We start from the raw sequence: 14,152 nt of genomic DNA, 5'->3' as shown, positions 1-14,152 counted from the left end.
TGCAACAGACCAAACAATCCAAAAGAGTCATCTTTCAATTCTCAGCAGACCTCCCTCCTTCATCAAGAACTCTTGGCCCTTCTGCAACTCAGTGCCATCGAACCAGTACCTCCTCTGCAGAAGAGCCAGGGGTTCTACTCCAAATACTTTCTTATTCTGAAAAAGACTAGATGTTTACATCTGATTCTTGCCCTCCATGCCCTCAACAAATATTTAGTGAAAGGAAAATTCCGGATGGTCTCTCTGGGAATCCTTTACTTTTGGAGAAGGATTGACTTTGTTGTCTAGATCTCAAAGAAGTCTACATTCATATCCCTATCCTCCCAGCCCACAGAAAATATCTTCGCTTTCGAATAGGAACACATCACCTCATATACAAGGTGCTGCCTTTCGGCCTATCACCAGCACCCAGAATATTCACAAAATGTTTAGTTGTGGTGGCTGCAACACTCTGCTGTTATGGCCTTCATGTATTCCCTTATCTGGACGACTGGTTGATCAAGGCGTTGACCTCAGGCTTATCATTTAGTCATCAGCTCAACCATACGCTCCTGGTACTTCTAGGGTCTACAGTCAATTACCAGAAGAACCATCTCCAACCAACCCAGAATCTGGACTTTACTGGGGCTCTTCTAGGCACAATGTAGACTCATGCTTACCTCCCTCAACAGAGGCTAGACACTCTACTTCACTTCTGCAAACATGTCTACTCTCCAAGCCATCATAACAAGACAGATGATGCGGCTTTTGGGACACATGGCGTCAATGGTCCTTTTCATCACATTCGAGCTTCTGCGGGGAAGAGATCCTGCTCAGAGACAGCGAGTAACAAGGGAGGAAACACAAGAACATGGTGGCAGAGGAGAGCCTGATTCCCCAGTCTGAGGTCTTACAGGGGGTTCTCAGGGCCTCTGGTGCAAGGCTTTTTTGACTTAGTCAGTCTTTTATGGAAAGCCTATTTAACAGGTCCAGGAAGTGCTGTGCTGCCTAAGGGTGCGCTGGCTCTGCCTCAGGGGGGATCCTTCTCCCAAGCAGGTGTCTTCACCTCATACCATGCCAGTTCTTAGTGTCGGTGACCCTTCAGAGCAGAACTGGGATGATTGGAAGTCTCTTTCCATGCCTTTATTTTCACATTGCTCCTTGGGGTCTTTGGATCCCTTTCGGGGTCAGGAGGCAGGAGTGACTCGGATCATGGTGATGATCTCTCAGTGCTTCGCATTTTCAAATCAGCTTCCATTTCACATGTCATTTCTGACACCCTCTCTGCATTGAAGCTTGATACCCATCAGTTCTGTAAACACCCAGCACTTCTCAGTGCTCTGTTATGAGCTGCACTAATGCACAGACGTCCTTTTTTCCTTCTCATCCAGATACCACCTCCTTAGTCATTGACCAGTGTGAGTCACCTAAAGGCTCTCTAAAGGTGGCCAAAGCTTTGTCTAGGCTCTAGCCTATGGCTCTGAACTTCCAACATTTGTTTGTGCAGCCAAAATTAGATTCTGCAGTAGTGTGAGTGACCAAGTGCATCTCCCTTCCTAGTAAGGGTGGAGTGATGCTAAAGGACACACAGGACTGTAAGGTGGATGTGGTCCTTAAAACACTGGCTTTGGGTACGAAAGCTGCAGCAGATGACTCCATCGTGGCACAAGTCTGTCATACCAGACTGTAGCCTAGTTCCATGGATCTTGGATATACCTGTCCTCACATGTTTAAGGAGGGAGTGGATTAAGTGTTCAATGCTTTTTATGATATCATCAGAGAGCAGGTGGTCTCTGCAATGCCACTCTTTGCAGATGCGGCTCCCCTGAATTTCGGGGGCAAATCACAGTTTTTGCTTGTGGCTTCATACCCTGTTGAGGGGTATGCTTCTCAAAATCTGTGCATGGGTGATCCTCATGATGACGCCTGCCTGAGCAGCTGAAGGGCTCACTGCTGTGGTTGCCCCCTGGATTGTCGGTATACAATATGGTCATTTAAATACATTGGAGGTTTAGCAGCGCCTTCACCCCGCCAGGGCAAGTGGACTGCATCAGAGAGCAAGTCTTCCTTAAATCGTGGAACTGAGAGCCATTCGCTTGGCTTTGAAAGAGTTCCAATCTTTCCTGACAGAGAAGGCAGTCTGGGTGTTTACAGACAATGCCACTGCAGTAGCTTAATGTGAACAGACAAGGAGGCACCAGAAGCGCCCCCCTAAGCCTGTAGGCACAGATATTATTTCTTTGGGCAGAAGTTCATTTACAAGCCCTCTCAGCTGTCCATGTGGCAGGGGTAAAGAACGGCCATGCTAATTCTCTCCGCAAGCAGATTCTGGATCCAGGGGAGTGCCCTCATTGTGCATCTAATGAGCACAGTCAAGAACGCAGAGGCAGATCACTTCTATAGTCAAAGAGCTGAGCAGGGAAGTGCCGGGATGGATGTCCTCGTTTAGCCCTGGCCCTCCAATCTCCTACTCTGTGTTTCCTTTGTGGGCCATGGTGAATCAGATTATCCACAGAATAGTGAACCATCAGGGGCTAATAATTCTGGTAGCTCCAGACTGGTCCCACTGGCCTTGGTATGTGGATCTGATGGGTCTCCAGAGAGGCAGATGTCTCAAGCTGCCGGTACATCCTGGGCTCCTCAGTCAGGGCCCAGTTTCCATGAAGAATCGAGAGCATTTTGGTGTACGCCATGGCTCTTGAGCACATGGATCTAATTCAGAAAGGCTGTTCGGAGATTGTCGTTATGACTCTCCTTAGAGCAAAGAAGTCTGTGATGTTTGCAGCTTATGCGAAGACCTGAAAGGCTTTCCAGTTACATATAGAGCTTGAGAAACATATAGAGCTTGAGAAGGCTCCTATCCTAGTGATTTTTGCCTTTTTACAAGCTGGTCTTGAAAAGGGCCTAGTGGTTTTGTCTCTCAAGGTGCAAGTAGCCGTTCTTTCATGTTTTCAGGCCCAGAGAGGCTTGCAATCATTCGCATCTCGCAATCATTCGCGTCTCATCCAGATGTCACTTGGGTTTTGAGGGGGGCACTCAGATTGTGAGCCCCATTTCACAGGCTGTTCCTGTCTTGGGACCTCTATGTGGTTCTGAAAGGCCTATCTCGGGCTCTGTATGAGCCCCTGCCAGATCCATCCCTCTTGGTCACCATTGTCTCAGCAAGGCAATTCTCAGAGTTACAGGCCCTTTCCTGTAGGGGAGCCCTTCCTCCAATTTACAGAGTCAAATGTGGATGGTGCCTGCTTTCCTACTGAAGAGTAGTTTCTGCTTTCCATATCAATCAAGAGATTCGTTTATCCGCTTTTCTTCCCACAGGTTCTGCAAAACAGGACAAGATTTTGTGGAGACTGGATGTATGTAGCATTGTTCTGCACCACTTGGAGAGGACTAATGATTCCCAGCTTTCAGACCACCTTTTTCTACTGACCAGCCACTTGAGATGAGGCAGTGACTATGCCTGCTTAATTTTTCTAAGTTTTAGAAGAATTATTTATGTCAGCACCATCTCACAGCATCACTCACTTTTATTTCTAATTGATCCTATTGTTCATATAGAATTTTCATTGCAAAATGATCAACTTTCCTTTTAGCAAGGATGCTTTAATATAAAGCAATTTGTGTGGTTTATATCTGCCATCATTTGCCACAGAAACATTTAGAACGTAACTAAATGTTGTGTAATAAAAATGCATTGCAGATAAGAAGTCTTCACGTGACAGAAAAAACATACAGATGTCTTTTGTTGTGGATTTTGACTTGAAATGGTAATGCAGAGGGTAATTTTTCTTCTAGCCTTGAAGATTTTGATGTAGAAGAAGAAGATGAAGAAGCTGTCATAGAGCAAAGAAGATTACAGCGACAGGCTATTGTTCAAGTATGTGATTGTATTGAAGAGTCCTATTAGGTAAAACTGCACTTCAGGATAGACTCAATGAACAATCCTCCCATGGGTGAATGTCACTATCTTATCTTAAACTAAAAATCAATAAATGTAATTTGAGAGAGTTTTCTGAATGCCTAGCTAATGGCATACTCTATAGTGATATATTGTTGTAGTGATATATGTTGCCAATGACTGACAGCATGAGCCAAATCGGTAGTTTCCAAACTATGTGACACTGATCAACTGTGCAGGAGATCTTAACTCTGAGACTTTTTTCCCCTTAGACTAATAACTGTATTTAAACTAGATTTCTGTGATAACATACTATAATATTGGGAAATTGATAAGGATTGGCATTACTCACCAGTGGAGTAATAGTTGTATTATAGATACTCTGCATTGAAACAGACTTGCTAAAGGGTCCCAGAAAGGTTGAAGGGGCGAAGAGGTTAATGTGAGTATTGAGGGAAACAGATTTTCCAGATTTTCTTATGGTCATAAGGGAAACAGTAACTTGAAAACCTTTGTGTTTATCCACAGTGTAATAGGAAAATTTCTGAACAACCAAGAGTCAAGTCAAGTTGGTCATGTTGAAGTGATGCTTAGATGCCACATCTACATTCATAAACATCTGTATAGCTTTGCTGCTACTGTACTGCATGTGTTGCATTTGAAAGAAAATTGCTGTTGCATATATTTTTTTCAAGAGTAATGAAAATTTATATTTGTAAGTAAAACTAAAACTTTAACAAAGGTGCTCATCTCCTTGTGAACAAAGTTGAATATTTATTAAAGTTCTTTGTCAGTAGCAGGAAGTCCTGAATTTATAACGCTCCTATTTAAATTTTGTTCTTGTTTATGTTCTTCCCAAATTCAGCATTAACAAAGACTGCTATTGGACAAATTTGTTCTTTCTTACTATGTTTTTGTCCATTTACGGTATTTTTCACTCCATAAGATGCACCTGACCATAAGACGCACCCTAGATTTAGAGAAGGAAAACAAGAAAAAAAAAATTCTGAACCAAATTCTCCCTGCCAGGCTCTGCATCCAACCCCACACTCATTACCCAGCTCTGTAACCTTTCCCCCCTCTGGTGGTCTAGTGGCTGGCAGGCAGGTAGGTACAGGGCACAGGGCAGGCAGGCAAGCCTCCCCCCAGGCAGGAAGGCCTCGGCCTCTCCCTCCTCCCTCCCTCCCTCCCTATTTTTAATTCAGCAGAGCAGGTAGGCAGGCCCCGGCCTCTCTCCCCCATACATATTTTTAATGTGGCAGGCCTTGCCCTCCCTCGCTGGATGCGGCTGCCTCTAGCGGAAGAGCGGCGCACAAGGCTGCCTGCCAGGTCGGCTGAAGTGGCTGCCTTCTCTTCTGTTCTCTAGTGGCAGAGTGGCACACAAGGCTGCCTGCCAGGTGTCGCGCCGCTTCCCAAGTGCAAGACCAGGCAGGCAGCCTTGTGTGCTGCTCTGCCACTAGAGAACAGAAGAGGAGGCAGCCACGTCAGCCAACCAGGCAGGCAGCCATCCTTTTGCGCCGCTCTGCCGCTAGAGAAGCAGCTGCATTGCATCCAGCGAGGGAGGGCGCCAGAAGTAAAATAAGGTAACCAGGAGGGGGGGGGAGGTATAAGATGCACCCTTATTTCCACCCACTTTTTTGGGGAGAAAAAAGTGTGTCTTATGGAGCTAAAAATACGGAATCTGCCTTCTGTAATTCTTTTCTTAGGGAGATGTAGGGTGAAATACCCACATGTCCTTTAACCCCAAGAAGTACTAGAAAAGGCTTACTTTTTTCTTTTGCAGACCACAGCAGTTGAATCTGTTCATATGCAGGAGAGAAAGGACAGAGATTCCATTTGTTTACTGGTATCAAGTTTATTTAAAAATTTTTATACCGCTTAATCAAACTTCTAGGCGGTGTACAATAAAAAAAATACCATAAAAACAAATTAAAGATTAGAGATACTAAACAATACCAGGGTATATTAGTAGAACACATGACGTGACTATATAGACTTACTTCAAACAAATGGGAAAAAGGGGGCAAGAACTACAATCTTTGGAGAAAGGAGCACAAAAAAGGAAAAAACAATAGGTGAGGGTAAAAGAAAAATTGGAAAATGCCATCTCATTCTACATAATAAGGGCTTTGAACAAATTTATCATGAAAGAAAAGTTCAGGATGACTTCCCTGGTCATCAGTACTCCTCTTATTATCTGTATTTAGATCTTGAGACTTAAGTTCATGTAAAAATTATATCTCGGACACAAGCAGTATATCTCAAATTTGTCATAGAGAAACACCTTTTATAATATTGCACCTCTTTTTTTTTTTTTTTGCCCAGTGCTGTATCTTCGCTTCATAAGACACACTTAAATTTCCACACCCTTTTTGGAAGTGGAAAAAGTGCGTTTTATGGATCGAAAAATACGGTAATTCTGCTATTGTTGCATGATTACGATCAGTGGCTTCATATTAACTGAGGTTTTACCTGCATCCTTTTATAGAAATACAAGTACCTGACTGAGGACAGTAATATGTCTATGCCATCTGAGCCAAGTAGCCCACAGAGCAGTACACGTAGCCGGTCCCAGTCACCTGATGACATCCTTGAACGTGTAGCTGCTGATGTAAAAGAATATGAAAGAGAAAATGTTGACACATTTGAAGCCTCTGTTAAAGCCAAACAGAACTTGATGACAGTTGAACAGACTAATGGTGAGTGTTAAAGGAAAAATATTGTTTAACTGCTTTATGCCAACAGAAGTATATTTTGCACTAAATATTCAAATTTATTTATACACACAGCTTGATATACCTCAAGTTTGCCAATACTAATATCTATGCGATTTACAAATAATAAGGGAAAAAACGTATAGAGGGTGAGAAATAAGGTAAATAGTGATTATGGAGCAGTGTGGCTAAAGATCTCAGTAAATGTTTTGAGAGAGGACTTAGTCCAGAGATAAGAAACATAGAAACATAGAAATAGACGGCAGATAAGGGCCCACGGCCCATCTAGTCTGCCCACCTTAATGTCCCTCCCCTACCTTTGCCCTGTGAATAGATCCCATGTGCCGATCCCATTTGGCCTTAAAATCAGGCACGCTGCTGGCCTCAATCACCTGTAGTGGAAGACTATTCCAGCGATCAACCACTCTTTCAGTGAAAAAGAATTTCCTGGTGTCACCTCGTAGTTTCCCGCCCCTGATTTTCAACGGATGCCCTCTTGTTGTCGTGGGACCCTTGAAAAAGAAGATATCTTCCTCCGCCTCGATGCGGCCCGTAAGATACTTGAACGTCTCGATCATGTCCCCCCTCTCTCTGCGCTCCTCGAGCGAGGAGGGAAGCTATTCTATAGTTTGGGCCCAAGATAGCTAGGGGTGATTTATTAATTAATTTATTTTAAAGAAGAAATACATTTTTCTAGTAAGGAATTATTGAATCAAGACTGTTGAAACTTTATTCATGAACTTTACAGGCTCTTTTAAAAGCAAAAGGTAAATATAACGAATTATCTTCAAAATTGATAAGGAAAGATTTGTTCTCTCAACAAACTCTGTATTATGGAAACTCGAATAAGGCGGGAAGATTATTGGCTAATTACCTTAAAGCAAAGAAAAGAAGGACAAAAATTATTGTAATAAAGGATTAGAAAGGAATTACGCATTCCAAATTGGAAATATTTTAAGTCAATTTCTAAATTTTTATAAAGACCTATATTCTTCTGAGCCTTATGAAGATAGGGGAAAAGATGGTTTAGAATTTTTAAATTTAATTATTGGACCGAACATATAAAAAGTAGTTTGGATGAGCCTATATCACTAAAAGAATTAGAAACAGCGTTGAAGTCTCTTAGAGTTGGATTCGCTCCAGGTGGTGATGGTTTCACAGTAGAATTTTACAAATCTTTTCAAATTACCCTATTACCTCATTTGCTAAATTTATATCAGTCCCAACTAACTAAGGGTTGCATTACAGGTACTATGGCTGAATCATTAACAATCGTTTTGCCAAAGCCAAACAGAGATCCCACTTTGGTTTCAAACTACAGGCCTATTTCGTTAATAAATGTTGATGGAAAACTTTTGGCTAAGATATTGGCTTTACGCTTAGCTAAGGCTTTCCCTTTTATTATTGATATGCACCAAACAGGATTTGTTGCTAAGAGACATTCCTCTAATAATATTAGATTGGCTTTTCATATGTTAAATTTAACTAAAGACATGAAAGATCCGGCTTTTTCTATATCTTTAGATGCGGAAAAAGCTTTTGACCGGGTTGAATGTATCAAGCATTAGATTGGTTTGGTATAGGTTCAGGATTTATACAAATGATTCAGGCATTGTATAGCTCCCCTTCTGCAAGATTGTATATTAATAATAATTTATCTGAGTGTTTTAATTTGCGGAGGGGGGTTAGACAAGGCTGTCCATTATCTCCTTTTCTTTTTGACATTGTATTAGAACCCTTGTTATTAGCCATTCAACAAGCAAAGGGGATACAGGGTATTTCCTATTCAGATTGGGAATATAAAGTTTCAGCGTATGCAGATGATATTCTGCTTTATTTGAGAAATCCAGAAACTACCATTCCATGCTTATTAGAATTGATTGATACATTTGGAAAATTTTCAGGTTATAAAATAAATTGGAGTAAGTCAGAAATTCTTCCTCTTAATGTGCACTGCACTAAAGGATTGTTTGATTCTTTCTCATTCATATGGAAAGAAGATGGATTAAAATATTTAGGTATTAGAATAAAAAATACTCTGGAAGACACAATGAAAGAGAATGAGAAATTTTTATTAAAAAAAGTAACAGAAATGTGTGAGCAATGGAATCCTTTACATCTTTCTTGGTGGGGGAGAGTCCAAACTATTAAAATGATGATATTACCTGTGGTTTGTTATCAAATGAGTATGATAACAGTTTTTTTTCAAGGGTCCTTTTATAAAAAGCTAAATGGTATTCTTACAAAGTTTGTTTGGCTGGGTAAAATGCCAAGAATTGCTTTAGTATCTTTACAAAAGCCAATTGAGGAGGGTGGGGTAAATTTTCCAAACTTTTATAGGTATCATCAAGCCTATATTTTACGCCAGGGTATGTATTGGGTCCTCCCAGAACTCATGGAAAACGCCCCGGATTGGTTGTATTTGGAGTGGCGTCTCTTGTTTCCTTTAAATTTATCTTATGTTCTCAGTATCAAAATGCCTAGAAAATATAAAGAGGGGGGCGTCGCGTGCCCGCATTCAAGATGGCTGCCTAGCGATTCTGCTCCGCTCCAGCCCTGCCTATTAAGTGCCTCCACAGCTCCTCCGAGCGCGTTTTCAGGTCCCACGTCGCAGCCTGCACTTACCGGAATGTCTTCTAAGCCCAGTAAGTCAGACTCTGCCCTGCCTGCGAGCCCCGCTCCGCCGCACTCCGCTTCTAAACGCTCCAAACATGAGCCACCGTCTCCAGCTAAGGCCCCAGCCGCCCACGCGGTCGCGGATCACAGCGCCTCCATTTCGCAAGACCTGCAGATTCTCCGTGAATTGATGCAGGAGAATCTCGCTGCTACTGCCGACATCAAAACAGAAATGACCAATATAGTGACTCAATTAAAGCAGCAAAACGCCCGCATTGAATTAGTAGAGGAACGTTTAACAGCACATGACGCCCAATACCTAGCTGTGCAAAGAGACTTGCTCAAAATTTCATCTCTACAATCGGATCTTGAAGACATTTCTAACCGCATGCGTAGGAGCAATGTGCGCCTTCTTGGCTTACCGGAGTCCACAGAGGGGAAAGACATGCTGGAATTCTTACATTCTTTCATCCCAAAAATGTTAAAGATTCAATTCTCTCCTCCTTTGGAGATCGAGCGAGCACACAGGGTCCCCTCGGGCCCCCCCTCAGCATCCAAGCCTCCGAGACCCATTGTTATGAAGCTTTTACGCTTCCCACATGCTCTCCAAATATTGCAATCCGCAAAATCTACCTCTAATTTATCTGTGGATGGAAAACGGATCACGTTTGTTCCTGATGTTTCAAAAAATACTGCTCAAAAGCGAAAGGCTTTCCTGTCCATGCGGCCTCAACTAAAAAGTATTGGAGCACAATATGGGCTCTTCTACCCGGCCCGGATGCGGGTGACTTACCACAACTCCACTAAGAACTTTGATTCGCCAGTGGACCTTCAAAAATACCTTGATGAATATGTGGGAGCAATGACCTGACTGATCAACCCTATTTGTTCTCTTTACCGCTCTAGAGGGCTGTGTTCCTGTTTCTTCTGCGTCAGCGTTCACCATGAGGCAGGCTGAGGAGCGGTCTGCTGAGCTCCTCTTGATAACATGCGACCCCATCTATGGAGCTTCGTTTATTATTCTGTTCTGGTTTGCTGTAAGCATGATTCTGCTACCTTCTTTTCCTTCCCCCTCCTTGTTCTGCCTGCACGGAGTGGTCATCTTCTTTCCATCTTATCATGGTCTCACCTAAATGTCTTCAGTTGCTCCTGGATTTCATCCTTCACTGCTAAAATAAATGGTTAAAATTCACCTAGTCTCTCTTAACGTCAATGGGATTAACAGCCCCATTAAAAGGAAAAAGATCCTACACTACTTCAAACACTTGGAAGCGGATATCTGTCTACTACAAGAGACTCATCTTTCCCTAGAGGAAGCACAGAAACTGTCAGGGGGCTGGGTCCAACACTGCTTCGCCGCACCGGCTCAGGGTAAAAAACATGGTGTTATCACCCTGATGAAGAAATCCCTCAATTTTCAACTTTCCTCTCATAAATACGACCCCAGCGGCCGATGGTCCCTTGTTGAAGGTTCAATAGAGGGTCAACCTTTAAACATCTTCAACATCTATGCCCCCAATGCTGATGACCCTTCTTTCTTTCATTCTTTCCAGACTGCGAGCTCCGTCTCTTTAACATCTCACACCATTTTCGCTGGGGACTTCAACTTTCCCATCGACCCATTCATAGATAGGTCTTCTACTTGCCGCCCTGCTAAGCTGGGAGTCCGCACTGCAGTTCACAAGTTAATGGACTTATATGGATGGTCTGACATATGGAGAATTTTTCACCCAACCACCAAAGATTATACTTTCTACTCTGCTCCCCATCAATCTCACTCCAGAATTGACTACATTCTAGGATCCAAAGACATTCTGAATCTTGTCTCTTCCTCACGAATCCACGACATCACTGTTTCAGATCACGCAGCTGTTTCTTGTACAATCCAATGGTCTGTTCCCTCCTCCTTTCGACAATGGAGAATGAATAATTTTCTCCTTCATGATGAGGACTTTCTCTCCCACATTAAGAAGGAATCTCAATCATTTTTCGACATAAATCTTTTTTCAGTTACAGACTTCTCCCTTGTCTGGGAATCCTACAAAGCTTGGCTCAGGGGAGAAGTGATCAGTTATTCTGCCTTTCAACTCAAAAAACGCAAATCTACCATTCTTCAACTGGAATCAGAGATCCACTCTTATGAGTCTCAGCTCTACCACCACCATGACCCTTCCACTTATAAAAAATTACAACTTCTTAAATTTCAATATAATGAAATCTTCAGCTCGCTTGCCTCAGCTTCCATCTTTCGCCGATCTGCTACATACTACTCCTCTGCCAACAAATCTGGTCGTCTACTGGCTACATTCCTTAAAGGCAAGCACTCCAAACACAGGGTCACTCATATTAAGTCCTCTTCTGGCCTCCTCCACACCTCTACCAAGGACATTTTAAAAGAATTCCAAACCTTCTATGAAGATCTCTACTCATCTGAAACCTCCTCGTCTGCTAACTCTATTCCAGACTTTCTTCGCTCACTGAATCTGCCCACTCTGTCTGAATCCCAACAGCAGTCTCTCCAACAACCACTTTCTTCTGAGGAAGTCCTTCGTGCCATCTCCTCTTTGCCCTCAGCCAAAGCTCCAGGTCCAGACGGCTTAACCTCAGAATTTTTCAAGACATTCTCAGATCTCCTATCTCCACATCTGCTCTCTTACTTCCAGAACTTATTGTCTAATCCTTATGGACTCCGTCGGTTCCTAGAAGCAAACATCATTGTTATACCAAAACCAAACAGAGATCCTCAACTTGTGAAGAACTACCGACCAATTTCACTCCTAAACCTGGACTACAAAATTTTTGCTAAACTCTTGGTATTCCGATTAGAAAAAGTTATGCCTCATCTGATCCACAGGGATCAGGTGGGCTTTATGAAGGGTCGCTATGGAGCGGATAATACTAGATTATTATGCCATGTACTCCACTCCACTCTATCGGACACTAGCCCTAAAGCCATTGTCTCACTTGATGCTGAAAAAGCATTCGATAGAGTGGAGTGGAACTATCTGTTTACTGTTTTATCTAAATTTGGTATTCCTCCACCTTTCATTCATATGCTATCTCTTCTTTACAATAGTCCCACTGCTAAACTGATTGTGAACGACGAAGCTTCCTCCTCCTTTACTCTACATAGAGGGACCCGTCAAGGCTGTCCTATATCCCCCCTTTTATTTAATTTAGCCTTGGAACCCCTCCTTGTAGCCATTAGAACCTCATCCACCATAAAGGGTATCTCAATAGCAGGTATTGAATTCAAGATCTCTGCCTATGCAGACGACATCTTGCTATATCTTTCAGATCCTGAACCCTCTTTGTCCTCCTTGATACAGTTAATCTCTTCTTTTTCCTTGATTTCCGGATACAAAATTAACTGGGACAAAACTGAAATTATGCCCTTAAATGATTCCTGTCTCCCTTTTACTATCTCCTCTCAGCCTTTTTCCTGGGTTTCAGACGGGATTAAATACTTAGGACTCACATTTGGTAGAGACATCCGCTCGACTATACAACTAATCTCTTCCAAACTCTTCACTCAGCTCTCCTCCATTCTCTCTTCCTGGTCTCCCTTACAGCTCTCATGGTGGGGCCGATTAGACACCTTAAAAATGATGGTGGTACCAAAACTCACATACATCTTCAATATGTTTCCCCTCCTTTTTCCACCTTCTCTATACAAACAACTGGAATCCAAGATGGCGAGATTCCTCTGGCATGACAAACCTCATAGAATTGCGCTTTGTAAGCTGAAAGCCCCCACACACCAGGGCGGTGTCAACTTTCCAGATCTCTACTGTTATCATAAAGCCTTTCTATTAAGACAGGGAGCGGAGTGGCTCTCCTCTCCTTCCTTGTCGGACATACCCAATTGGTTACGTTTAGAAACGTCCCTTGTGAAACCTCTTCCCCTTCTCCGCCTGATGGGCACTGCGAACTTCCTTGATCACCTCAAAAATCCTATTCTCTCGATAACGCATAAAGTCCTCACTGAACTCGACTCCCGCCTTGATATCCCTTGGCATCTCTCCTCCTATTGTCCCCTGTGGTATAATAAGCACATCACCATTGACAAAAAACCTGTCTCCTGGCCTCATTGGTTTAATCATGATATTTGGGACTTGGGTTCGATAAGTCACCCTAACGGAACCTTTTTCACATTTAACGATTTAATGGAATCTTTTTCTATCCACGCTTCCCACTTCTATCAGTGGCTTCAGCTAAGATCATCACTTAAAAAATCTGGCCTTTTCCCTGTATCTTTTCGCTCGGCTCCCTCCTTATATACCTTCTCTCGACAATTTCTAGCCCTAGGCCACACAGCTTCACACTTTTACAAACTTATCAAGTCTCTACTTCCTATATCACTATCCGCTTCACAGACTCCCTGGGAGACGGATCTTGGGATCTCCATCTCAGAGGAAGCCTGGTCCCATGTTTATCACTCCACCTTCCACACTTCCCGCTCAGCTTCAAATCTCCAACACATGGTCTTCCTACTACATAGAGCAATGTGGACCCCAATCAAATCACATAAAATTAATGCCTCTTATTCAGATCTCTGCTGGACTTGTCAATCTGACACAGGTTCCCTCAAACACCTTCTCTTTTCCTGTCCTGCAATTATTTCATACTGGACCTCTACCTGGGACACCATTTGTTCCATCTTTCATATCAATATACCCTTAACCTACCAGATGCTCCTTCTGAAATCCTTTGAGGTATCCACTTTGATTTCTGACTCGAATTTTTGTCTGTTTGATCTCTTACTCTCCTTGGCTTTAAAAATCTTACTTACCTGCTGGAAGGACCTATCCAAGGCCTCCTACTCTCAATGGTGGAATCTTGTATGCCTCACTTACAGAACTGAGGCTTATTTAGCTAAATCTTCTGATAGATTTTCTTCCTTTCAGGTGAAATGGTCACTGTTGAAATCTTACTTGCACTCCAT

The 14,152-nt window shown here is 42.8% G+C and overlaps 1 protein-coding gene across 1 annotated transcript in view; it reads left to right on the top strand.

Annotated features, from left to right (window-relative positions):
* The window catches only part of PRPF4B (pre-mRNA processing factor 4B), a 194,203-nt gene that overhangs the window by 97,907 nt on the left and 82,144 nt on the right, over positions 1-14,152 (top strand). Inside the window, 2 exon segments of the mRNA XM_033934823.1 lie at positions 3,775-3,856; positions 6,366-6,576. Of these exon segments, the coding sequence (XP_033790714.1) occupies positions 3,775-3,856; positions 6,366-6,576 (293 nt within the window).

The sequence above is a fragment of the Geotrypetes seraphini genome, chromosome 2 (genome assembly GCF_902459505.1).
Source record: "Geotrypetes seraphini chromosome 2, aGeoSer1.1, whole genome shotgun sequence".
NCBI classification, from domain to species: domain Eukaryota; kingdom Metazoa; phylum Chordata; class Amphibia; order Gymnophiona; family Dermophiidae; genus Geotrypetes; species Geotrypetes seraphini.
Note: the sequence above shows the minus strand (reverse complement) of the source record. Positions and strands in the feature narration are given on the sequence as shown.